At 54.1% G+C, this 26543-nt stretch overlaps 1 protein-coding gene across 4 annotated transcripts in view; it reads right to left on the reverse strand.

Moving 5' to 3' along the window:
• The window catches only part of NMT1 (N-myristoyltransferase 1), a 45961-nt gene extending 20528 nt beyond the window's left edge, over positions 1-25433 (reverse strand). The window contains exons 1-5 of one of the 4 annotated variants that reach the window (XM_075581367.1): positions 25277-25433; positions 16168-16258; positions 9951-10095; positions 3850-3968; positions 2359-2450 (exon numbers count right to left, since the gene is read on the reverse strand). In XM_075581367.1, the coding sequence (XP_075437482.1) occupies positions 2359-2450; positions 3850-3968; positions 9951-10095; positions 16168-16258; positions 25277-25395 (566 nt within the window). In that variant the 5' untranslated portion in view covers positions 25396-25433. Of the gene's footprint in view, positions 1-2358; positions 2451-3849; positions 3969-9950; positions 10099-16167; positions 16259-20389; positions 20464-25276 lie in introns of those variants that run through there. The other 3 variants (XM_075581366.1, XM_075581369.1, XM_075581368.1) reach the window with 3 other exon arrangements.
• Positions 25434-26543: the final 1110 nt, after the last annotated feature.

Genomic DNA, 26543 nt, shown 5'->3' on the forward strand with positions numbered 1-26543 from the left:
TTATGCAGAGGAGAGGGGGGCGACGCAGGTTATTATGCAGAGGAGAGGGGGGCGACGCAGGTTATTATGCAGAGGAGAGGGGGGAAGACGCAGGTTATTATGCAGAGGAGAGGGGGAAGACGCAGGTTATTATGCAGAGGAGAGGGGGAAGACGCAGGTTATTATGCAGAGGAGAGGGGGAAGACGCAGGTTATTATGCAGAGGAGAGGGGGAAGACGCAGGTTATTATGCAGAGGAGAGGGGGAAGACGCAGGTTATTATGCAGAGGAGAGGGGGGGGAGACGCAGGTTATTATGCAGAGGAGAGGGGGGAGACGCAGGTTATTATGCAGAGGAGAGGGGGGAGACGCAGGTTATTATGCAGAGGAGAGGGGGGAGACGCAGGTTATTATGCAGAGGAGAGGGGAAGACGCAGGTTATCATGCAGAGGAGAGGGGGAAGACGCAGGTTATCATGCAGAGAGGAGAGGGGAAGACGCAGGTTATTATGCAGAGGAGAGGGGGAGACGCAGGTTATTATGCAGAGGAGAGGGGGAGACGCAGGTTATTATGCAGAGGAGAGGGGGAAGACGCAGGTTATTATGCAGAGGAGAGGGGGAGACGCAGGTTATTATGCAGAGGAGAGGGGGAGACGCAGGTTATTATGCAGAGGAGAGGGGGAAGACTCAGGTTATTATGCAGAGGAGAGGGGGAAGACGCAGGTTATTATGCAGAGGAGAGGGGGATGACGCAGGTTATTATGCAGAGGAGAGGGGGAAGACGCAGGTTATTATGCAGAGGAGAGGGGAAAGACGCAGGTTATTATGCAGAGGAGAGGGGGAAGACGCAGGTTATTATGCAGAGGAGAGGGGGAGACGCAGGTTATTATGCAGAGGAGAGGGGGAGACGCAGGTTATTATGCAGAGGAGAGGGGGAGACGCAGGTTATTATGCAGAGGAGAGAGGGAAGACTCAGGTTATTATGCAGAGGAGAGGGGGAAGACGCAGGTTATTATGCAGAGGAGAGGGGGATGACGCAGGTTATTATGCAGAGGAGAGGGGGAAGACGCAGGTTATTATGCAGAGGAGAGGGGAAAGACGCAGGTTATTATGCAGAGGAGAGGGGGAAGACGCGGGTTATTATGCAGAGGAGAGGGGGAAGACGCAGGTTATTATGCAGAGGAGAGGGGGAAGACGCAGGTTATTATGCAGAGGAGAGGGGGAAGACGCAGGTTATTATGCAGAGGAGAGGGGGAAGACGCAGGTTATTATGCAGAGGAGAGGGGGAAGACGCAGGTTATTATGCAGAGGAGAGGGGGAAGACGCAGGTTATTATGCAGAGGAGAGGGGGAAGACGCAGGTTATTATGCAGAGGAGAGGGGGAAGACGCAGGTTATTATGCAGAGGAGAGGGGGAAGACGCAGGTTATTATGCAGAGGAGAGGGGGAAGACGCAGGTTATTATGCAGAGGAGAGGGGGGAGACGCAGGTTATTATGCAGAGGAGAGGGGGAAGACGCAGGTTATTATGCAGAGGAGAGGGGGAAGACGCAGGTTATCATGCAGAGGAGAGGGGGGAGACGCAGGTTATTATGCAGAGGAGAGGGGGAAGACGCAGGTTATTATGCAGAGGAGAGGGGGAAGACGCAGGTTATTATGCAGAGGAGAGGGGGGGGAGACGCAGGTTATTATGCAGAGGAGAGGGGGGAGACGCAGGTTATTATGCAGAGGAGAGGGGGAAGACGCAGGTTATTATGCAGAGGAGAGGGGGGAAGACGCAGGTTATTATGCAGAGGAGAGGGGGAAGACGCAGGTTATTATGCAGAGGAGAGGGGGAAGACGCAGGTTATTATGCAGAGGAGAGGGGGAAGACGCAGGTTATTATGCAGAGGAGAGGGGGAAGACGCAGGTTATTATGCAGAGGAGAGGGGGAAGACGCAGGTTATTATGCAGAGGAGAGGGGGAAGACGCAGGTTATTATGCAGAGGAGAGGGGGAGACGCAGGTTATTATGCAGAGGAGAGGGGGTGACGCAGGTTATTATGCAGAGGAGAGGGGGAAGACGCAGGTTATTATGCAGAGGAGAGGGGGAGACGCAGGTTATTATGCAGAGGAGAGAGGGAAGACGCAAGAGTAGAGAATACAGAGTATCATTTCAACCAGAAACACTCCCCCCTCCCCCCCCCAGCCTGTGGGACAGTAACACGGGGGGGGGAAGGGTAAGAAAATGTGAGCGGACACTCACCACAGCAGGAACTCAGGGGCGAAAACAACACACACACACCAGAGCAAGAAATCAGGGGACCGGGGAGGGGGGGGGGGACACACACTCACCAAAGCAGAAACTCGGGGGACCGGGGAGGGGGGACACACTCTCACACTCACCAGAGCAGGAACTCGGGGGAGTAGTCGAAGCGGAACATATTGTCATCGTCTTCTACGTAGTTCTCATTCAGCAAAGTGTACAGCTCCTTCAGCTGGGGGGGAGAAGGGGAGAGGTGAGAGGAGAGCAGGGAGAGGCGGGGGGAGAAGAGAAGAGAGGAGAGGCGGGGGAGAAGAGAAGAGAGGAGGAGAAGAAGGAGGAGAAGAGAAGAGGGGGGGAAAGAGAGGGAGAAGAGAAGAAAAGAGAGGAGGAGCGGCGGGGGAGAAGAGAAGAAAAGAGAGGAGAGGAGGAGAGGCGGGGGAGAAGAGAAAAGGAGAGAGGAGAGGCGGGGGAGAAGAAAAAAGAAGAGAGAAGAGGCGGGGGAGAAGAGAAAAGAAGAGAGGAGGAGAGGCGGGGGAGAAGAGAGGAGGAGAGGCGGGGGAGTAGAGAAAAGAGGAGAGGAGGAGAGGCGGGGGAGTAGAGAGGAGAGGAGGAGAGGCGGGGGAGAAGAGAAAAGAAGAGAGGAGGAGAGGCGGGGGAGAAGAGAAAAGAAGAGAGGAGGAGAGGCGGGGAGAAGAGAGGAGAGGAGGAGAGGCGGGGGAGAAGAGAGGAGAGGAGGTGAGGCGGGGGAGAAGAGAAAAGAAGAGAGGAGGAGAGGCGGAGGAGAAGAGAAAAGAAGAGAGGAGGAGAGGAGGAGAGGCGGGGGAGAAGAGAGGAGAGGAGGAGAGGCGGGGGAGAAGAGAAAAGAAGAGAGGAGGAGAGGCGGGGAGAAGAGAAAAGAAGAGAGGAGGAGAGGCGGGGGAGAAGAGAGGAGAGGAGGAGAGGCGGGGGAGAAGAGAGGAGAGGAGGAGAGGCGGGGGAGAAGAGAAAAGAAGAGAGGAGGAGAGGCGGGGGAGAAGAGAAAAGAAGAGAGGAGGAGAGGCGGGGGAGAAGAGAGGAGAGGAGGAGAGGCGGGGGAGAAGAGAGGAGAGGAGGAGAGGAGGGGGAGAAGAGAGGAGAGGAGGAGAGGCGGGGGAGTAGAGAAAAGAAGACAGGAGGAGAGGCGGGGGAGAAGAGAAAAGAAGACAGGAGGAGAGGCGGGGGAGAAGAGAAAAGAAGAGAGGAGGGGGAGAAGAGAGGAGAGGAGGAGAGGCGGGGGAGAAGAGAGGAGAGGAGGAGAGGCGGGGGAGAAGAGAAAAGAAGAGAGGAGGAGAGGCGGGGAAGAAGAGAGGAGAGGAGGAGAGGCGGGGGAGAAGAGAAAAGAAGAGAGGAGGAGAGGCGGGGGAGAAGAGAAAAGAAGAGAGGAGGAGAGGCGGGGGAGAAGAGAAAAGAAGAGAGGAGGAGAGGCGGGGGAGAAGAGAGGAGAAGAGAGGAGGAGAGGCGGGGGAGAAGAGAGGAGAAGAGAGGAGGAGAGGCGGGGGAGAAGAGAGGAGAAGAGCAAAAATGTCCCTGTAAAGTGCTCCGTAGAACTAGCAGCGCTATACAAGAACACGCTGTTATTATGGGGGAGCGCGCGCCACGCTTGCCACGCTTACCACGCCCCTGTCCCCCAGGTCCAGCGCGTCCCAGGAGAAGCCGGGCGGCAGGGTGTACGGCTCCAGGCGGATGTGATCCTTGTCTGGTTCGATGGGGCCGTGCGAGCTCACAACCTCTCCTACCGGGGAGAAGCGGGGGCGTCACTACCGAGCGTCAGCTCTGCGGGCAAGCAGCAACAATGTATGTGCAACGCGCCAAGAGGACACCGCCACCTGACCACCAACTCCTTTTGCTGGAGACCACGCGTGGTTGATCTCTCTTGCAAGTGACATGGATAAGGGGTCCGTCCCTCCGAGGGGCAAAGTGTACTAATGGCAGTGACAGGGTTAAGGGGTCAGTCCCTCCGAGGGGCAAAGTGTACTAATGGCAGTGACAGGGTTAAGGGGTCAGTCCCTCCTAGGGGCAAAGTGTACTAATGGCAGTGACAGGGTTAAGGGGTCAGTCTCTCCTAGGGGCAAAGTGTACTAATGGCAGTGACAGGGTTAAGAGGTCAGTCCCTCCTAGGGGCAAAGTGTACTAATGGCAGTGACAGGGTTAAGGGGTCAGTCCCTCCTAGGGGCAAAGTGTACTAATGGCAGTGACATGGTTAAGGGGTCAGTCTCTCCTAGGGGCAAAGTGTACTAATGGCAGTGACATGGTTAAGGGGTCAGTCCCTCATAGGGGCAAAGTGTACTAATGGCAGTGACATGGATAAGGGGTCAGCCCCTCCTAGGGGCAAAGTGTACTAATGGCAGTGACATGGTTAAGGGGTCAGTCCCTCCTAGGGGCAAAGTGTACTAATGGCAGTGACATGGTTAAGGGGTCAGCCCCTCCTGGGGCAAAGTGTACTAATGGCAGTGACATGGTTAAGGGGTCAGTCTCTCCTAGGGGCAAAGTGTACTAATGGCAGTGACATGGTTAAGGGGACAGTCCCTCCTAGGGGCAAAGTGTACTAATGGCAGTGACATGGTTAAGGGGTCAGTGTCTCCTAGGGGCAAAGTGTACTAATGGCAGTGACATGGTTAAGGGGTCAGTCCCTCCTAGGGGCAAAGTGTACTAATGGCAGTGACAGGGTTAAGGGATCAGTCCCTCCTAGGGGCAAAGTGTACTAATGGCAGTGACATGGTTATGGGGTCAGTGTCTCCTAGGGGCAAAGTGTACTAATGGCAGTGACCTGGTTAAGGGGTCAGTCCCTCCTAGGGGCAAAGTGTACTAATGGCAGTGACATGGTTAAGGGGTCAGTCTCTCCTAGGGGCACAGTGTACTAATGGCAGTGACATGGTTAATGGGTCAGTGTCTCCTAGGGGCAAAGTGTACTAATGGCAGTGACAGGGTTAAGGGGTCAGTCCCTCCTAGGGGCAAATTGTACTAATGGCAGTGACATGGTTAAGGGGTCAGTCCCTCCTAGGGGCAAAGTGTACTAATGGCAGTGACATGGTTAAGGGGTCAGTGTCTCCTAGGGGCAAAGTGTACTAATGGCAGTGACATGGTTAAAGGGTCAGTCCCTCCTAGGGGCAAAGTGTACTAATGGCAGTGACATGGTTAAGGGGTCAGTCCCTCCTAGGGGCAAAGTGTACTAATGGCAGTGACAGGGTTAAGGGGTCAGTGTCTCCTAGGGGCAAAGTGTACTAATGGCAGTGACATGGTTAAGGGGTCAGTCTCTCCTAAGCGCAAAGTGTACTAATGGCAGTGACAGGGTTAAGGGGTCAGTCTCTCCTAGGGGCAAAGTGTACTAATGGCAGTGACATGGTTAAGGGGTCAGTCCCTCCTAGGGGCAAAGTGTACTAATGGCAGTGACATGGTTAAGGGGTCAGTGTCTCCTAGGGACAAAGTGTACTAATGGCAGTGACATGGTTAAGGGGTCAGTGTCTCCTAGGGACAAAGTGTACTAATGGCAGTGACATGGTTAAGGGGTCAGTCCCTCCTAGGGGCAAAGTGTACTAATGGCAGTGACAGGGTTAAGGGGTCAGTCTCTCCTAGGGGCAAAGTGTACTAATGGCAGTGACATGGTTAAGGGGTCAGTGTATCCTAGGGGCAAAGTGTACTAATGGCAGTGACATGGTTAAGGGGTCAGTCCCTCCTAGGGGCAAAGTGTACTAATGGCAGTGACATGGTTAAGGGGTCAGTCCCTCCTAGGGGCAAAGTGTACTAATGGCAGTGACACGGTTAAGGGGTCAGTCCCTCCTAGGGGCAAAGTGTACTAATGGCAGTGACATGGTTAAGGGGTCAGTCCCTCCTAGGGGCAAAGTGTACTAATGGCAGTGACAGGGTTAAGGGGTCAGTGTCACCTAGGGGCAAAGTGTACTAATGGCAGTGACATGGTTAAGGGGTCAGAATCTCCTAGGGGCAAAGTGTACTAATGGCAGTGACATGGTTAAGGGGTCAGTCCCTCCTAGGGGCAAAGTGTACTAATGGCAGTGACATGGTTAAGGGGTCAGTCCCTCCTAGGGGCAAAGTGTACTAATGGCAGTGACATGGTTAAGGGGTCAGTCTCTCCTAGGGGCAAAGTGTACTAATGGCAGTGACATGGTTAAGGGGTCAGTCCCTCCTAGGGGCAAAGTGTACTAATGGCAGTGACATGGTTAAGGGGTCAGTCCCTCCTAGGGGCAAAGTGTACTAATGGCAGTGACATGGATAAGGGGTCAGTCTCTCCTAGGGACAAAGTGTACTAATGGCAGTGACATGGATAAGGGGTCAGTCTCTCCTAGGGGCAAAGTGTACTAATGGCAGTGACATGGTTAAGGGGTCAGTCTCTCCTAGGGGCAAAGTGTACTAATGGCAGTGACATGGTTAAGGGGTCAGTCCCTCCTAGGGGCAAAGTGTACTAATGGCAGTGACATGGTTAAGGGGTCAGTCCCTCCTAGGGGCAAAGTGTACTAATGGCAGTGACATGGTTAAGGGGTCAGTCCCTCCTAGGGGCAAAGTGTACTAATGGCAGTGACATGGATAAGGGGTCAGTCTCTCCTAGGGACAAAGTGTACTAATGGCAGTGACATGGTTAAGGGGTCAGTCTCTCCTAGGGGCAAAGTGTACTAATGGCAGTGACATGGTTAAGGGGTCAGTCCCTCCTAGGGGCAAAGTGTACTAATGGCAGTGACATGGTTAAGGGGTCAGTCTCTCCTAGGGGCAAAGTGTACTAATGGCAGTGACATGGTTAAGGGGTCAGTCTCTCCTAGGGGCAAAGTGTACTAATGGCAGTGACATGGTTAAGGGGTCAGTCCCTCCTAGGGGCAAAGTGAACTAATGGCAGTGACATGGTTAAGGGGTCAGTCCCTCCTAGGGGCAAAGTGTACTAATGGCAGTGACATGGTTAAGGGGTCAGTCCCTCCTAGGGGCAAAGTGTACTAATGGCAGTGACATGGTTAAGGGGTCAGTCCCTCCTAGGGGCAAAGTGTACTAATGGCAGTGACATGGTTAAGGGGTCAGTCCCTCCTAGGGGCAAAGTGTACTAATGGCAGTGACAGGGTTAAGGGGTCAGTCCCTCCTAGGGGCAAAGTGCACGAATGGCAGTGACATGGTTAAGGGGTCAGTCTCTCCTAGGGGCAAAGTGTACTAATGGCAGTGACATGGTTAAGGGGTCAGTCTCTCCTCGGGGCAAAGTGTACTAATGGCAGTGACATGGTTAAGGGGTCAGTCCCTCCTAGGGGCAAAGTGTACTAATGGCAGTGACAGGGTTAAGGGGTCAGTCCCTCCTAGGGGCAAAGTGTACTAATGGCAGTGACATGGTTAAGGGGTCAGTCCCTCCTAGGGGCAAAGTGTACTAACGGCAGTGACATGGTTAAGGGGTCAGTCTCTCCTAGGGGCAAAGTGTACTAATGGCAGTGACATGGTTAAGGGGTCAGTCTCTCCTAGGGGCAAAGTGTACTAATGGCAGTGACAGGGTTAAGGGGTCAGTCTCTCCTAGGGACAAAGTGTACTAATGGCAGTGACATGGTTAAGGGGTCAGTCCCTCCTAGGGGCAAAGTGTACTAATGGCAGTGACATGGTTAAGGGGTCAGTCCCTCCTAGGGGCAAAGTGTACTAATGGCAGTGACAGGGTTAAGGGGTCAGTCCCTCCTAGGGGCAAAGTGTACTAATGGCAGTGACATGGTTAAGGGGTCAGTCCCTCCTAGGGGCAAAGTGTACTAATGGCAGTGACATGGTTAAGGGGTCAGTCCCTCCTAGGGGCAAAGTGTACTAATGGCAGTGACATGGTTAAGGGGTCAGTCCCTCCTAGGGGCAAAGTGTACTAATGGCAGTGACAGGGTTAAGGGGTCAGTCCCTCCTAGGGGCAAAGTGTACTAATGGCAGTGACATGGTTAAGGGGTCAGTCCCTCCTAGGGGCAAAGTGTACTAATGGCAGTGACATGGTTAAGGGGTCAGTCTCTCCTAGGGGCAAAATGTACTAATGGCAGTGACATGGTTAAGGGGTCAGTCCCTCCTAGGGGCAAAGTGTACTAATGGCAGTGACATGGTTAAGGGGTCAGTCCCTCCTAGGGGCAAAGTGTACTAACGGCAGTGACATGGTTAAGGGGTCAGTCTCTCCTAGGGGCAAAGTGTACTAATGGCAGTGACATGGTTAAGGGGTCAGTCCCCCCTAGGGGCAAAGTGTACTAATGGCAGTGACAGGGTTAAGGGGTCAGTCCCTCCTAGGGGCAAAGTGTACTAATGGCAGTGACATGGTTAAGGGGTCAGTCTCTCCTAGGGGCAAAGTGTACTAACGGCAGTGACATGGTTAAGGGGTCAGTCTCTCCTAGGGGCAAAGTGTACTAACGGCAGTGACATGGTTAAGGGGTCAGTCTCTCCTAGGGGCAACGTGTACTAATGGCAGTGACATGGTTAAGGGGTCAGTCCCTCCTAGGGGCAAAGTGTACTAATGGCAATTACATGGTTAAGGGGTCAGTCTCTCCTAGGGGCAAAGTGTACTAATGGCAGTGACATGGTTAAGGGGTCAGTCTCTCCTAGGGGCAAAGTGTAATAATGGCAGTGACAGGGTTAAGGGATCAGTATCTCCTAGGGGCAAAGTGTACTAATGGCAGTGACAGGGTTAAGGGATCAGTATCTCCTAGGGGCAAAGTGTACTAATGGCAGTGACAGGGTTAAGGGGTCAGTCCCTCCTAGGGGCAAAGTGTAATAATGGCAGTGACATGGTTAAGGGGTCAGTCCCTCCTAGGGGCAAAGTGTACTAATGGCAGTGACATGGTTAAGGGATCAGTCCCTCCTAGGGGCAAAGTGTACTAATGGCAGTGACATGGTTAAGGGGTCAGTCCCTCCTAGGGGCAAAGTGTACTAATGGCAGTGACATGGTTAAGGGGTCAGTCTCTCCTAGGGGCAAAGTGTACTAACGGCAGTGACATGGTTAAGGGGTCAGTCCCTCCTAGGGGCAAAGTGTACTAACGGCAGTGACATGGTTAAGGGGTCAGTCCCTCCTAGGGGCAAAGTGTACTAACGGCAGTGACATGGTTAAGGGGTCAGTCTCTCCTAGGGACAAAGTGTACTAATGGCAGTGACAGGGTTAAGGGGTCAGTCCCTCCTAGGGGCAAAGTGTACTAATGGCAGTGACATGGTTAAGGGGTCAGTCCCTCCTGGGGGCAAAGTGTACTAATGGCAGTGACAGGATTAATGGGTCAGCCCCTCCTAGGGACAAAGTGTACTAATGGCAGTGACATGGTTAAGGGGTCAGTCCCTCCTAGGGGCAAAGTGTACTAATGGCAGTGACATGTTTAAGGGGTCAGTCCCTCCTAGGGGCAAAGTGTACTAATGGCAGTGACATGGTTAAGGGGTCAGTCCCTCCTAGGAGCAAAGTGTACTAATGGCAGTGACATGGTTAAGGGGTCAGTCCCTCCTAGGGGCAAAGTGTACTAATGGCAGTGACATGGTTAAGGGGTCAGTCCCTCCTAGGGCACTGTGTACTAATGGCAGTGACATGGTTAAGGGGTCAGTCCCTCCTAGGGGCAAAGTGTACTAATGGCAGTGACATGGTTAAGGGGTCAGTCCCTCCTAGGATAAGGGGAAAGAAAAGCCCTTCAGATTAGTTTAAGGAAGCCAGTTAGATTTTGGACGACAACATTTGATTTGCTGGGGGGCTGCACCTTTAACCCTGTTCAGCAGAGGGGGTGGGACACAAGAAAATGGCCGTTACCCAGTTTGGGAACGGGTTGCGTGTCCCAGAATTGGTAGCTCCTCTTGCTCGCCTCTTCCATGGTTTTCGCCGGCCCCTGCCCCACGGAGAACAGCTCGATGGCTTTCTGGATTTCCTGGATCCGTTCGACCGGCAACGCGTTCACCTGATGAGTGGGAGGGGCGAGCGTTACACTTGGGTTTTGGCCGTGGAACTTCGCACCCAGTCACAGACCCCTCCCCTGCGGCCCAACAAACTAACCACGGGGAACGATAGACACTTAGGTCAACGCTGTGGGGCAAGGGGGTCTTCAGCTGGTGGGCCAAAGATGGCCAGCGAAGGGTCTACGCGTGGCCATGGGTTAATGTCATACCAGTGGTCCATCAATGGAATCCTGAAGTGGAAGACCATGTCTACCTCGGCCAGCAAGTAACAATGGGTGGGGGACTGTAGGAATGAAACCAACAGGAGAAGGAAGACGGGATGGATGTGACCCGTGTATGCTGCCCGCGCTCACGTAGGGATGTGACCAAAGAAGTATGGAGAGATGCATGCTGGGTATTACCCAAAGAAGTATGGAGAGATGAATGCTGGGTATTACCCGGAGACAGGGAAAAGAACGAATGGGAAGAAATTAAAATGGCGGTGGGCCGGACATATCGCAAGAAGAAATGACCATCGTTGGACAAAGATGGAACTCAACTGGATTCCAAGAGAGATGAAAAGACCAAGACGACCAATAGTAAGATGGGATGAGGGAATGTGTGGGAGCGACGTGGAGAAGAGAGGCTGTAACCGCAGGACCTGGGAGATCACTGGGGAGGCTTCATCCAGCAGTGGGGAGACACGGGCTGGAGAGGATGGGATGAGGGAATGTGTGGGAGTGACGTGGAGAAGAGGCTGTAACCGCAGGACCTGGGAGATCACTGGGGAGGCTTCATCCAGAAGTGGGGAGACACGGGCTGGACAGGATGGGATGAGGGAATGTGTGGGAGCGACGTGGAGAAGAGAGGCTGTAACCGCAGGACCTGGGGGATCACTGGGGAGGCTTCATCCAGCAGTGGGGAGACACGGGCTGGGGAGGATGGGAGGAGGGAATGTGTGGGGGCGACGTGGAGAAGAGAAGCTGTAACCGCAGGACCTGGGAGATCACTGGGGAGGCTTCATCCAGCAGTGGGGAGATATGGGCTGGGGAGGACGGGATGAGGGAATGTGTGGGAGCGATGTGGAGAAGAGAGGCTGTAACCGCTGGACCTGGGAGATCACTGGGGAGACTTCATCCAGCAGTGGGGAGACACGGGCTGGAGAGGATGGGATGAGGGAATGTGTGGGAGTGACGTGGAGAAGAGAGGCTGTAACCGCAGGACCTGGGAGATCACTGGGGAGGCTTCATCCAGCAGTGGGGAGACACGGGCTGGAGAGGATGGGATGAGGGAATGTGTGGGAGCGACTTGGAGAAGAGAGGCTGTAACCGCAGGACCTGGGGGATCACTGGGGAGGCTTCATCCAGCAGTGGGGAGACACGGGCTGGGGAGGATGGGAGGAGGGAATGTGTGGGGGCGACGTGGAGAAGAGAAGCTGTAACCGCAGGACCTGGGAGATCACTGGGGAGGCTTCACCCAGCAGTGGGGAGATATGGGCTGGGGAGGACGGGATGAGGGAATGTGTAGGAGCGACGTGGAGAAGAGAGGCTGTAACCGCAGGACCTGGGAGATCACTGGGGAGACTTCATCTAGCAGTGGGGAGACACGGGCTGGGGAGGATGGGATGAGGGAATGTGTGGGAGCGACGTGGAGAAGAGAGGCTGTAACCGCAGGACCTGGGAGATCACTGGGGAGGCTTCATCCAGCAGTGGGGAGACACGGGCTGGGGAGGATGGGATGAGGGAATGTGTGGGAGCGACGTGGAGAAGAGAGGCTGTAACCGCAGGACCTGGGAGATCACTGGGGAGGCTTCATCCAGCAGTGGGGAGACACGGGCTGGAGAGGATGGGATGAGGGAATGTGTGGGAGCGACGTGGAGAAGAGAGGCTGTAACCGCAGGACCTGGGAGATCACTGGGGAGGCTTCATCCAGCAGTGGGGAGACACGGGCTGGAGAGGATGGGATGAGGAAATGTGTGGGAGCGACGTGGAGAAGAGAGGCTGTAACCGCAGGATCTGGGAGATCACTGAGAGGCTTCATCCAGCAGTGGGGAGACATGGGCTGGAGAGGATGAGATGAGGGAATGTGTGGGAGCGACGTGGAGAAGGGAAGCTGTAACCGCAGGACCTGGGAGATCACTGGGGAGGCTTCATCCAGCAGTGGGGAGACACGGGCTGGAGAGGATAGGATGATGGAATGTGTGGGAGCGACGTGGAGAAGAGAGGCTGTAACCGCAGGACCTGGGAGATCACTGGGGAGGCTTCATCCAGCAGTGGGGAGACGGGCTGGAGAGGATGGGATGAGGGAATGTGTGGGAGCGACGTGGAGAAGAGAGGCTGTAACCGCAGGACCTGGGAGATCACTGGGGAGACTTCATCCAGCAGTGGGGAGACACGGGCTGGAGAGGATGGGATGAGGGAATGTGTGGGAGCGACGTGGAGAAGAGAGGCTGTAACCGCAGGACCTGGGAGATCACTGAGAGGCTTCATCCAGCAGTGGGGAGACACGGGCTGGAGAGGATGGGATGAGAGAATGTGTGGGAGCGACGTGGAGAAGAGAGGCTGTAACCGCAGGACCTGGGAGATCACTGGGGAGGCTTCATCCAGCAGTGGGGAGACACGGGCTGGAGAGGATGGGATGAGGGAATGTGTGGGAGCGACGTGGAGAAGAGAGGCTGTAACCGCAGGACCTGGGAGATCACTGGGGAGGCTTCATCCAGCAGTGGGGAGACACGGGCTGGAGAGGATGGGATGAGGGAATGTGTGGGAGCGACGTGGAGAAGAGAGGCTGTAACCGCAGGACCTGGGAGATCACTGGGGAGGCTTCATCCAGCAGTGGGGAGACACGGGCTGGAGAGGATGGGATGAGGAAATGTGTGGGAGCGACGTGGAGAAGAGAGGCTGTAACCGCAGGACCTGGGAGATCACTGAGAGGCTTCATCCAGCAGTGGGGAGACATGGGCTGGAGAGGATGAGATGAGGGAATGTGTGGGAGCGACGTGGAGAAGGGAAGCTGTAACCGCAGGACCTGGGAGATCACTGGGGAGGCTTCATCCAGCAGTGGGGAGACACGGGCTGGAGAGGATAGGATGATGGAATGTGTGGGAGCGACGTGGAGAAGAGAGGCTGTAACCGCAGGACCTGGGAGATCACTGGGGAGGCTTCATCCAGCAGTGGGGAGACGGGCTGGAGAGGATGGGATGAGGGAATGTGTGGGAGCGACGTGGAGAAGAGAGGCTGTAACCGCAGGACCTGGGAGATCACTGGGGAGACTTCATCCAGCAGTGGGGAGACACGGGCTGGAGAGGATGGGATGAGGGAATGTGTGGGAGCGACGTGGAGAAGAGAGGCTGTAACCGCAGGACCTGGGAGATCACTGAGAGGCTTCATCCAGCAGTGGGGAGACACGGGCTGGAGAGGATGGGATGAGAGAATGTGTGGGAGCGACGTGGAGAAGAGAGGCTGTAACCGCAGGACCTGGGAGATCACTGGGGAGGCTTCATCCAGCAGTGGGGAGACACGGGCTGGAGAGGATGGGATGAGGGAATGTGTGGGAGCGACGTGGAGAAGAGAGGCTGTAACCGCAGGACCTGGGAGATCACTGGGGAGGCTTCATCCAGCAGTGGTGAGACACGGGCTGGAGAGGATGGGATAAGGGAATGTGTGGGAGCGACGTGGAGAGGAGAGGCTGTAACCGCAGGACCTGGGAGATCACTGGGGAGGCTTCATCCAGCAGTGGGGAGACACGGGCTGGAGAGGATGGGATGAGGGAATGTGTGGGAGCGATGTGGAGAAGAGAGGCTGTAACCGCTGGACCTGGGAGATCACTGGGGAGACTTCATCCAGCAGTGGGGAGACACGGGCTGGAGAGGATGGGATGAGGGAATGTGTGGGAGTGACGTGGAGAAGAGAGGCTGTAACCGCAGGACCTGGGAGATCACTGGGGAGGCTTCATCCAGCAGTGGGGAGACACGGGCTGGAGAGGATGGGATGAGGGAATGTGTGGGAGCGACTTGGAGAAGAGAGGCTGTAACCGCAGGACCTGGGGGATCACTGGGGAGGCTTCATCCAGCAGTGGGGAGACACGGGCTGGGGAGGATGGGAGGAGGGAATGTGTGGGGGCGACGTGGAGAAGAGAAGCTGTAACCGCAGGACCTGGGAGATCACTGGGGAGGCTTCACCCAGCAGTGGGGAGATATGGGCTGGGGAGGACGGGATGAGGGAATGTGTAGGAGCGACGTGGAGAAGAGAGGCTGTAACCGCAGGACCTGGGAGATCACTGGGGAGACTTCATCTAGCAGTGGGGAGACACGGGCTGGAGAGGATAGGATGATGGAATGTGTGGGAGCGACGTGGAGAAGAGAGGCTGTAACCGCAGGACCTGGGAGATCACTGGGGAGGCTTCATCCAGCAGTGGGGAGACGGGCTGGAGAGGATGGGATGAGGGAATGTGTGGGAGCGACGTGGAGAAGAGAGGCTGTAACCGCAGGACCTGGGAGATCACTGGGGAGACTTCATCCAGCAGTGGGGAGACACGGGCTGGAGAGGATGGGATGAGGGAATGTGTGGGAGCGACGTGGAGAAGAGAGGCTGTAACCGCAGGACCTGGGAGATCACTGAGAGGCTTCATCCAGCAGTGGGGAGACACGGGCTGGAGAGGATGGGATGAGAGAATGTGTGGGAGCGACGTGGAGAAGAGAGGCTGTAACCGCAGGACCTGGGAGATCACTGGGGAGGCTTCATCCAGCAGTGGGGAGACACGGGCTGGAGAGGATGGGATGAGGGAATGTGTGGGAGCGACGTGGAGAAGAGAGGCTGTAACCGCAGGACCTGGGAGATCACTGGGGAGGCTTCATCCAGCAGTGGTGAGACACGGGCTGGAGAGGATGGGATAAGGGAATGTGTGGGAGCGACGTGGAGAGGAGAGGCTGTAACCGCAGGACCTGGGAGATCACTGGGGAGGCTTCATCCAGCAGTGGGGAGACACGGGCTGGAGAGGATGGGATGAGGGAATGTGTGGGAGTGACGTGGAGAAGAGAGGCTGTAACCGCAGGACCTGGGAGATCACTGGGGAGGCTTCATCCAGCAGTGGGGAGACACGGGCTGGAGAGGATGGGATGAGGGAATGTGTGGGAGCGACGTGGAGAAGAGAGGTTGTAACCGCAGGACCTGGGAGATCACTGGGGAGGCTTCATCCAGCAGTGGGGAGACACGGGCTGGAGAGGATGGGATGAGGGAATGTGTGGGAGCGACGTGGAGAAGAGAGGCTGTAACCGCAGGACCTGGGAGATCACTGGGGAGGCTTCATCCAGCAGTGGTGAGACACGGGCTGGAGAGGATGGGATAAGGGAATGTGTGGGAGCGACGTGGAGAGGAGAGGCTGTAACCGCAGGACCTGGGAGATCACTGGGGAGGCTTCATCCAGCAGTGGGGAGACACGGGCTGGAGAGGATGGGATGAGGGAATGTGTGGGAGTGACGTGGAGAAGAGAGGCTGTAACCGCAGGACCTGGGAGATCACTGGGGAGGCTTCATCCAGCAGTGGGGAGACACGGGCTGGAGAGGATGGGATGAGGGAATGTGTGGGAGTGACGTGGAGAAGAGAGGCTGTAACCGCAGGACCTGGGAGATCACTGGGGAGGCTTCATCAAGCAGTGGGGAGACACGGGCTGGGGAGGATGGGATGAGGGAATGTGTGGGAGCGACGTGGAGAAGAGGCTGTAACCGCAGGACCTGGGAGATCACTGGGGAGGCTTCATCCAGCAGTGGGGAGACACGGGCTGGGGAGGATGGGATGAGGGAGTGTGTGGGAGTGACGTGGAGAAGAGAGGCTGTAACCGCAGGACCTGGGAGATCACTGGGGAGGCTTCATCCAGCAGTGGGGAGACACGGGCTGGAGAGGATGGGATGAGGGAGTGTGTGGGAGCGACGTGGAGAAGAGAGGCTGTAACCGCAGGACCTGGGAGATCACTGGGGAGGCTTCATCCAGCAGTGGGGAGACACGGGCTGGGGAGGATGGGATGAGGGTTTTTGGGATAAGGAGCCGTTTTTCTGCGCTCTTATTTTTTGAGCCTCGACATGCGCCCCGCTACGTTACCGGCGGTTCTGGAGCCTCCGGCAGGTCGCTCTTCTCTTTCTTGCGTTTCTGCTTGCGCTTTTTCTTCTTCGCGCCGCTGTCATCGCCCAAACTGCAGGAGACAAAACACACGGGGCGTTAATGGCGACGGGCAGAGGGACACGTCCCTGTCATTAGGTCACTTTGCCCCTACGTGGGACTGACCCTTTAACCCATTAAACACGTCCCTGTCATTAGGTCACTTTGCCCCTACATGGGACTGACCCTTTAACCCATTAAACACGTCCCTGTCATTAGGTAACTTTGCCCCTACGTGGGACTGACCCTTTAACCCATTAAACACGTCCCTGTCATTAGGTCACTTTGCCCCTACGTGGGACTGACCCTTTAACCCATTAAACACGTCCCTGTCATTAGGTCACTTTGCCCCTACGTGGGACTGTCCCTTTAACCCATTAAACACTTCCCTGTCATTAGGTCACTTTGCTCCTACGTGGGACTGTCCCTTTAACCCATTAAACACGTCCCTGTCATTAGGTCACTTTGCCCCTACGTGGGACTGTCCCTTTAACCCATTAAACACGTCCCTGTCATTAGGTCACTTTGACCCTACGTGGGACTGTCCCTTTAACCCATTAAACACGTCCCTGTCATTAGGTCACTTTGCCCCTACGTGGGACTGACCCTTTAACCCATTAAAAACGTCCCTGTCATTAGGTCACTTTGCCCCTACGTGGGACTGTCCCTTTAACCCATTAAACACGTCCCTGTCATTAGGTCACTTTGCCCCTACGTGGGACTGACCCTTTAACCCATTAAACACGTCCCTGTCATTAGGTCACTTTGCCCCTACATGGGACTTACCCTATAACCCATTAAACACGTCCCTGTCACTAGGTCACTTTGCCCCTACGTGGGACTGACCCTTTATCCCATTAAACACGTCCCTGTCATTAGGTCACTTTGCCCCTACGTGGGACTGACCCTTTAACCCATTAAACACGTCCCTGTCATTAGGTCACTTTGCCCCTACGTGGGACTGACCCTTTAACCCATTAAACACGCCCCTGTCATTAGGTCACTTTGCTCCTACGTGGGACTGTGCCTTTAACCCATTAAACACGTCCCTGTCATTAGGTCACTTTGCCCCTACGTGGGACTGACCCTTTAACCCATTAAACACGTCCCTGTCATTAGGTCACTTTGCCCCTACGTGGGACTGACCCTTTAACCCATTAAACACGTCCCTGTCATTAGGTCACTTTGCCCCTACGTGGGACTGACCCTTTAACCCATTAAACACGTCCCTGTCATTAGGTCACTTAGTCCCACGTAGGGGCAGTCCCTTTAACCCATTAACCACGTCCCTGTCATTAGGTCACTTTGCCCCTACGTGGGACTGACCCTTTAACCCATTAAACACGTCCCTGTCATTAGGTCACTTTGCCCCTACATGGGACTGACCCTTTAACCCATTAAACACGTCCCTGTCATTAGGTCACTTTGCCCCTACGTGGGACTGACCCTTTAACCCATTAAACACGTCCCTGTCATTAGGTCACTTTGCCCCTACGTGGGACTGTCCCTTTAACCCATTAAACACGTCCCTGTCATTAGGTCACTTTGCCCCTACGTGGGACTGTCCCTTTAACCCATTAAACACGTCCCTGTCATTAGGTCACTTTGCCCCTACGTGGGACTGACCCTTTAACCCATTAAACATGTCCCTGTCATTAGGTCACTTTGCCCCTACGTGGGACTGACCCTTTAACCCATTAAACACGCCCCTGTCATTAGGTCACTTTGCCCCTACGTGGGACTGACCCTTTAACCCATTAAACACGTCCCTGTCATTAGGTCACTTTGCCCCTACGTGGAACTGACCCTTTAACCCATTAAACACGTCCCTGTCATTAGGTCACTTTGCCCCTACGTGGGCTGACCCTTTAACCCATTAAACACGTCCCTGTCATTAGGTCACTTAGTCCCACGTTGGGACTGTCCCTTTAACCCATTAAACACGTCCCTGTCATTAGGTCACTTTGCCCCTACGTGGGACTGTCCCTTTAACCCATTAAACACGTCCCTGTCATTAGGTCACTTTGACCCTACGTGGGACTGTCCCTTTAACCCATTAAACACGTCCCTGTCATTAGGTCACTTTGCCCCTACGTGGGACTGACCCTTTAACCCATTAAAAACGTCCCTGTCATTAGGTCACTTTGCCCCTACGTGGGACTGTCCCTTTAACCCATTAAACACGTCCCTGTCATTAGGTCACTTTGCCCCTACGTGGGACTGACCCTTTAACCCATTAAACACGTCCCTGTCATTAGGTCACTTTGCCCCTACATGGGACTTACCCTATAACCCATTAAACACGTCCCTGTCACTAGGTCACTTTGCCCCTACGTGGGACTGACCCTTTATCCCATTAAACACGTCCCTGTCATTAGGTCACTTTGCCCCTACGTGGGACTGACCCTTTAACCCATTAAACACGTCCCTGTCATTAGGTCACTTTGCCCCTACGTGGGACTGACCCTTTAACCCATTAAACACGCCCCTGTCATTAGGTCACTTTGCTCCTACGTGGGACTGTGCCTTTAACCCATTAAACACGTCCCTGTCATTAGGTCACTTTGCCCCTACGTGGGACTGACCCTTTAACCCATTAAACACGTCCCTGTCATTAGGTCACTTTGCCCCTACGTGGGACTGACCCTTTAACCCATTAAACACGTCCCTGTCATTAGGTCACTTTGCCCCTACGTGGGACTGACCCTTTAACCCATTAAACACGTCCCTGTCATTAGGTCACTTAGTCCCACGTAGGGGCAGTCCCTTTAACCCATTAACCACGTCCCTGTCATTAGGTCACTTTGCCCCTACGTGGGACTGACCCTTTAACCCATTAAACACGTCCCTGTCATTAGGTCACTTTGCCCCTACGTGGGACTGACCCTTTAACCCATTAAACACGTCCCTGTCATTAGGTCACTTTGCCCCTACGTGGGACTGACCCTTTAACCCATTAAACACGTCCCTGTCATTAGGTCACTTTGCCCCTACGTGGGACTGTCCCTTTAACCCATTAAACACGTCCCTGTCATTAGGTCACTTTGCCCCTACGTGGGACTGTCCCTTTAACCCATTAAACACGTCCCTGTCATTAGGTCACTTTGCCCCTACGTGGGACTGACCCTTTAACCCATTAAACATGTCCCTGTCATTAGGTCACTTTGCCCCTACGTGGGACTGACCCTTTAACCCATTAAACACGCCCCTGTCATTAGGTCACTTTGCCCCTACGTGGGACTGACCCTTTAACCCATTAAACACGTCCCTGTCATTAGGTCACTTTGCCCCTACGTGGAACTGACCCTTTAACCCATTAAACACGTCCCTGTCATTAGGTCACTTTGCCCCTACGTGGGACTGACCCTTTAACCCATTAAACACGTCCCTGTCATTAGGTCACTTAGTCCCACGTAGGGGCAGTCCCTTTAACCCATTAACCACGTCCCTGTCATTAGGTCACTTTGCCCCTACGTGGGACTGACCCTTTAACCCATTAAACACGTCCCTGTCATTAGGTCACTTTGCCCCTACGTGGGACTGTCCCTTTAACCCATTAAACACGTCCCTGTCATTAGGTCACTTTGCCCCTACGTGGGACTGTCCCTTTAACCCATTAAACACGTCCCTGTCATTAGGTCACTTTGCCCCTACGTGGGACTGTCCCTTTAACCCATTAAACACGTCCCTGTCATTAGGTCACTTTGCCCCTACGTGGGACTGTCCCTTTAACCCATTAACCACGTCCCTGTCATTCGGTCACTTTGCCCCTACGTGGGACTGTCCCTTTAACCCATTAAACACGTCCCTGTCATTAGGTCACTTTGCCCCTACGTGGGACTGTCCCTTTAACCCATTAAACACGTCCCTGTCATTAGGTCACTTTGCCCCTACGTGGGACTGTCCCTTTAACCCATTAAACACGTCCCTGTCATTAGGTCACTTTGCCCCTACGTGGGACTGTCCCTTTATCCCATTAAACACGTCCCTGTCATTAGGTCACTTTGTCCCTACGTGGGACTGTCCCTTTAACCCATTAAACACGCCCCTGTCATTAGGTCACTTTGCCCCTACGTGGAACTGACCCCGACTTGTCCCACAACCCCCTGCAGGGTTAACCCTTTCCCCAACAGCGAACTCCCCACCCCGCCGAGCTGACACTCACATTTCAATGCCCGAGGCCGGGAGGGCGATGAGCCGATTCTTGCACATTCCCAAGAATAACCCGGTCCTCACCCCCCCCCCCCCACCCCCCCACTACAAAGACAGGAGACATCCCCAACTCCCTCCGCTGGAAGGCTGCTCCCTGCCCGCACTACCTCTTCCATCAAAAAGGGATAAAGAAGAAGAAAAAAAAAAGGGGGGGAAGGGGAGGAATGCCGGCATGAAGCGGGGCGCTCACCTGCTAATCCGATCAGCGTTCAGAAGCCGGCGTTTGCGGGACGGGCCTTTTTAACGGGCCGGCGACCCCGCTGGCTGATCACGTGCGACAGACGCACACAGAGACCGTGCCAGAGGGAGACTGTTGTATCAGCCGTTTTTTGTAAGGGCACGTGGGGGGGGGGGGGGGGGGGGGGTCGGGGGAATGAATGGGTGCGAGGTTTGGGAAAGCTCTGCGCACGTGAAGAAGAGACCGGTGAGGTTTGGGAAAGCTCTGCGCACGTGAAGAAGAGACCGGTGAGGTTTGGGAAAGCTCTGCGCACGTGAAGAAGAGACCTGCGAGGTTTGGGAAAGCTCTGCGCACGTGAAGAAGAGACCGGTGAGGTTTGGGAAAGCTCTGCGCACGTGAAGAAGAGACTGGTGAGGTTTGGGAAAGCTCTGCGCACGTGAAGAAGAGACCGGTGAGGTTTGGGAAAGCTCTGCGCACGTGAAGAAGAGACCGGTGAGGTTTGGGAAAGCTCTGCGCACGTGAAGAAGAGACCTGCAAGGTTTGGGAAAGCTCTGCGCACGTGAAGAAGAGACCGGTGAGGTTTGGGAAAGCTCTGCGCACGTGAAGAAGAGACCTGCGAGGTTTGGGAAAGCTCTGCGCACGTGAAGAAGAGACCTGCGAGGTTTGGGAAAGCTCTGCGCACGTGAAGAAGAGACCTGCGAGGTTTGGGAAAGCTCTGCGCACGTGAAGAAGAGACCTGCGAGGTTTGGGAAAGCTCTGCGCACGTGAAAAAGAGACCGGTGAGGTTTGGGAAAGCTCTGCGCACGTGAAGAGACCGGTGAGGTTTGGGAAAGCTCTGCGCACGTGAAGAAGAGACCGGTGAGGTTTGGGAAAGCTCTGCGCACGTGAAGAAGAGACCTGCGAGGTTTGGGAAAGCTCTGCGCACGTGAAGAAGAGACCTGCGAGGTTTGGGAAAGCTCTGCGCACGTGAAGAAGAGACCTGCGAGGTTTGGGAAAGCTCTGCGCATGTGAAGGAGACCTGCGAGGTTTGGGAAAGCTCTGCGCACGTGAAGAAGAGACCTGTGAGGTTTGGGAAAGCTCTGCGCACGTGAAAAAGAGACCGGTGAGGTTTGGGAAAGCTCTGCGCACGTGAAAAAGAGACCGGTGAGGTTTGGGAAAGCTCTGCGCACGTGAAGAAGAGACCGGTGAGGTTTGGGAACGCTCTGCGCACGTGAAGAAGAGACCCGTGAGGTTTGGGAAAGCTCTGCGCACGTGAAGAAGAGACCCGTGAGGTTTGGGAAAGCTCTGCGCACGTGAAAAAGAGACCGGTGAGGTTTGGGAAAGCTCTGCGCACGTGAAGAAGAGACCGGTGAGGTTTGGGAAAGCTCTGCGCACGTGAAGAAGAGACCTGCGAGGTTTGGGAAAGCTCTGCGCACGTGAAGAAGAGACCGGTGAGGTTTGGGAAAGCTCTGCGCACGTGAAGAAGAGACCTGCGAGGTTTGGGAAAGCTCTGCGCACGTGAAGAAGAGACCTGCGAGGTTTGGGAAAGCTCTGCGCACGTGAAGAAGAGACCTGCGAGGTTTGGGAAAGCTCTGCGCACGTGAAGAAGAGACCTGCGAGGTTTGGGAAAGCTCTGCGCACGTGAAAAAGAGACCGGTGAGGTTTGGGAAAGCTCTGCGCACGTGAAGACCGGTGAGGTTTGGGAAAGCTCTGCGCACGTGAAGAAGAGACCGGTGAGGTTTGGGAAAGCTCTGCGCACGTGAAGAAGAGACCTGCGAGGTTTGGGAAAGCTCTGCGCACGTGAAGAAGAGACCTGCGAGGTTTGGGAAAGCTCTGCGCACGTGAAGAAGAGACCTGCGAGGTTTGGGAAAGCTCTGCGCATGTGAAGGAGACCTGCGAGGTTTGGGAAAGCTCTGCGCACGTGAAGAAGAGACCTGTGAGGTTTGGGAAAGCTCTGCGCACGTGAAAAAGAGACCGGTGAGGTTTGGGAAAGCTCTGCGCACGTGAAAAAGAGACCGGTGAGGTTTGGGAAAGCTCTGCGCACGTGAAGAAGAGACCGGTGAGGTTTGGGAAAGCTCTGCGCACGTGAAGAAGAGACCCGTGAGGTTTGGGAAAGCTCTGCGCACGTGAAGAAGAGACCCGTGAGGTTTGGGAAAGCTCTGCGCACGTGAAAAAGAGACCGGTGAGGTTTGGGAAAGCTCTGCGCACGTGAAAAAGAGACCGGTGAGGTTTGGGAAAGCTCTGCGCACGTGAAAAAGAGACCGGTGAGGTTTGGGAAAGCTCTGCGCACGTGAAGAAGAGACCGGTGAGGTTTGGGAAAGCTCTGCGCACGTGAAGAAGAGACCCGTGAGGTTTGGGAAAGCTCTGCGCACGTGAAGAAGAGACCCGTGAGGTTTGGGAAAGCTCTGCGCACGTGAAGAAGAGACCGGTGAGGTTTGGGAAAGCTCTGCGCACGTGAAGAAGAGACCCGCGAGGTTTGGGAAAGCTCTGTGCACGTGAAGAAGAGACCCGCGAGGTTTGGGAAAGCTCTGCGCACGTGAAGAAGAGACCCGTGAGGTTAGGGAAGCTCTGTACACATGAAGAAGAGACCTGTGAGGTTAGGGAAGCTCTGTACACGTGAAGAAGAGACCTGTGAGGTTTGGGAAAGCTCTGTACACGTGAAGAAGAGACCTGTGAGGTTTGGAAAGCTCTGTACACGTGAACAAGAGACCTGTGTGGTTTGGGAAGCGCTATACACGTGAAGAAGAGACCTGTGAGGTTCGGGAAAGCTCTGTACACGTGAAGAAGAGACCTGTGAGGTTTGGGAAAGCTCTGTACATGTGAAGAAGAGACCTGTGAGGTTAGGGATGTTGTGTACATGTGAAGAAGAGACCTGTGAGGTTTTTTGCAGCAGCTGGCGATAAAAGGCCAGTAGCCATCTCTGTCCCTAAACGCCCTGTGGCTTCCATGGGACATTGTGACACTGGACACACCGCGCGTGCACTGGACGGGTAACCGCTGGAACTTCATTATAAAACAGGTCCAACAAAGAAATGGACAGCGTGACCAGTCCCCCTACATACACCTGTGTCCCATGCCACACAGGAGGGGTGCTGGGACCACCCCGCCCCACACAGGAGGGGTGCTGGGACCACCCCCGCCCCTCCCAAACTGAGCAACTGGACATTTCCAGCAGCAATGAGGCCGCACCCTGTACACAGCCCTATATACTGACAGTAGACACACACACACACACACACACACAATACATAGATACATATACACAATGTCTGCCATTGCACTGGCTCGAACCCAACGCTATTAGTAATATTAATTATTAATGACACTTAGGCTGACTCCTATTATCTCTCTCCAGTCCTACATACACTGATAATGATCCATCCCATATACACACACACACACACACACACACACACACACACACACACACACACACACACACACACTAAAATAATGTACACAATTTGAGAGATGACAGAGCTATACATATTGTACACACACTTTATATATTCCAGGTGTGCATCATTATGTATATATTAGATGGAGACAATTATTTCTATATGGAAGGCAGCAGGTGGAGTGTAAGATATAGGTACACACAAACACACAATAGAACAAGACTGACTAATAATGATCTTTATTATAAATATGTATTTGGATATGAAGGAGGGTTCAGACTGTATCATTATCAATCTGGATGGGAGAAAGTACACTGTGTGTGTCATTAATAATAATATATATATATATATATATATATATATATATATATATATATATATATATACACACACACACACACACACACACACACACACACACACACACACACACACACACACACACACACACACACAGGGTGTGAGAGAGATACAGAGGAGTTAATCTGTGAGGATCCCTAGAGATCCAATATACCGGCACAGCACGAGAGATTATCACATATGGGGCATACGTGTGCATTGTGGACCCAATAACCCCTCGTGCTGGGGGGGGGGGGGGTGTGTGTGTGTGTGTGTGTGTGTGTGTGTGTGTGTGTGTGTGTGTGTGTATATATATATATATATAAACACACACTAATAAATGACACACCCATGTGTGTGTGTGTGTGTGTATGTCTAATATATACAATAATAAACGACACACCCAATATGTAGCTAACATACAAAATAATAAATTACACACCCTTTATATATATATATATATATATATATATACACACACACACATACACACAATAGTAAATGACACACCCATTATATATATATATATATATATATATATATATATATATATATATATATGTGTGTATATATTATTAATGACACACCCAGTACACCCTCCCATCCAGATGCATTGATGATAGAGACTGAAACCTCCTTCATATTCAAATACATATTTATAATAAAGATTATTATTACATTCAGTCTTGAGATATATATATAACCTTTATAATACTAATAAGATAAAAACAAATAATAAATATAATCTCTGAATAATATGAATAAATCTGTCCCTGACTGACAGCAGCCGCAGCCTATCACAGCGCGGGATGCCCGCCGCCTCCACCAATGAGTGAGCGCGGGGGGGGCGGGACGTCGCTCCTTATAACTGACAGCTGCCGTAGCCAATCGCAGGGTAGGGGGAAACCACCCCGCCCCTCCCCCCGCGCGGTGCCACGGTTTATACCCCCGGTTGTAGTTGTGCGGCGTCTCCCCGTTCTCGCAGTCGCTGCAGTGCCCGTGTTCGTTCTCGTTGTCCTCATCCTCCGGCCGCTCGCCCGCTGCTGTCTCACTCTCGTCCGCCATCTTTAATCGGAAGCCGGACGCGGCGCTGCTATTGGCTGGCCGGCGTGGGCGCGAGGGGGGGGAGGGATGCGCGTGCGCACTTCAAGGACCCGCGCCAGAGACTACAACTCCCGTCATGCCCAGGGAAAGCGGTCTATGGCTGGAGGAGGGAGGGGCGGCGGCGCAAAGCGGCCTGGGAATTGTAGTCTTTGTTTTTTGCTGTAGCTTTCAAGGCTGCAGGGAGGGTTTGTTTAACCCATGCATAGCCAAGCTGACTACCATCACTATTATTACCATCATCTTACCATTAATTGTTGTACCCGTATAAAAAAATTAAGAATGATATATATATATATATACTATGTCACAAAACGCGTCAGGTTGCCTGTTTCGCTGTGGTGACGTTATGATGTGCGAAACGCGCGTGGGAAGGAGTTGTGGGACAGACGATCTGAGCGGTAACGCCTTGCCTTGGAGGGCCCGAGAGGAAGGGTGAGACTGCTTGGGTAGGGTGACAATACATCACCGGGTTAAGACCCCCCCCCCCCCCCTCCTCTTGCTCCACTGGAAGGGATTATTAACTGGGATGGGAGAGAGAAAGAATTGGGGGGGGGGGGGGGAGTGTGAGAGAAAGGGATTGGTGGGGGAGGAAGAATGAGTGAGGGGGAGGGAGAGAATGGGGAAGGGGAGGGAGACGGGAGTGGAGGCGAGGGAGATAATGGGTGGGGCGAGGGGAGAGAATGGATGGGGGAGGGGAGAGAGAATGGGTGGAGGGGGTGGAGAGAGAATGGGTGGAGGGGGTGGAGAAAGAAAGGGTGGAGGGGGTGGAGAGAGAAAGGGTGGAGGGGGTGGAGAGAGAAAGGGTGGAGGGGGTGGAGAGAGAATGGGTGGAGGGGGTGGAGAGAGAATGGGTGGAGGGGGTGGAGAGAGAATGGGTGGAGGGGTGGAGAGAGAATGGGTGGGGGGGTGGAGAGAGAATGGGTGGGGGGGGTGGAGAGAGAATGGGTGGGGGGGGTGGGGGGTGGAGAGAGAATGGGTGGGGGGGGTGGGGGGTGGAGAGAGAATGGGGGGGGGGTGGGGGGTGGAGAGAGAATGGGTGGAGGGGGTGGAGAGAGAATGGGTGGAGGGGGTAGAGAGAGAATGGGTGGAGGGGGGAGAGAGAATGGATG

Source organism: Ascaphus truei, unplaced genomic scaffold, assembly GCF_040206685.1.
Source record: "Ascaphus truei isolate aAscTru1 unplaced genomic scaffold, aAscTru1.hap1 HAP1_SCAFFOLD_1273, whole genome shotgun sequence".
Classification (NCBI taxonomy): Eukaryota; Metazoa; Chordata; class Amphibia; order Anura; family Ascaphidae; genus Ascaphus; species Ascaphus truei.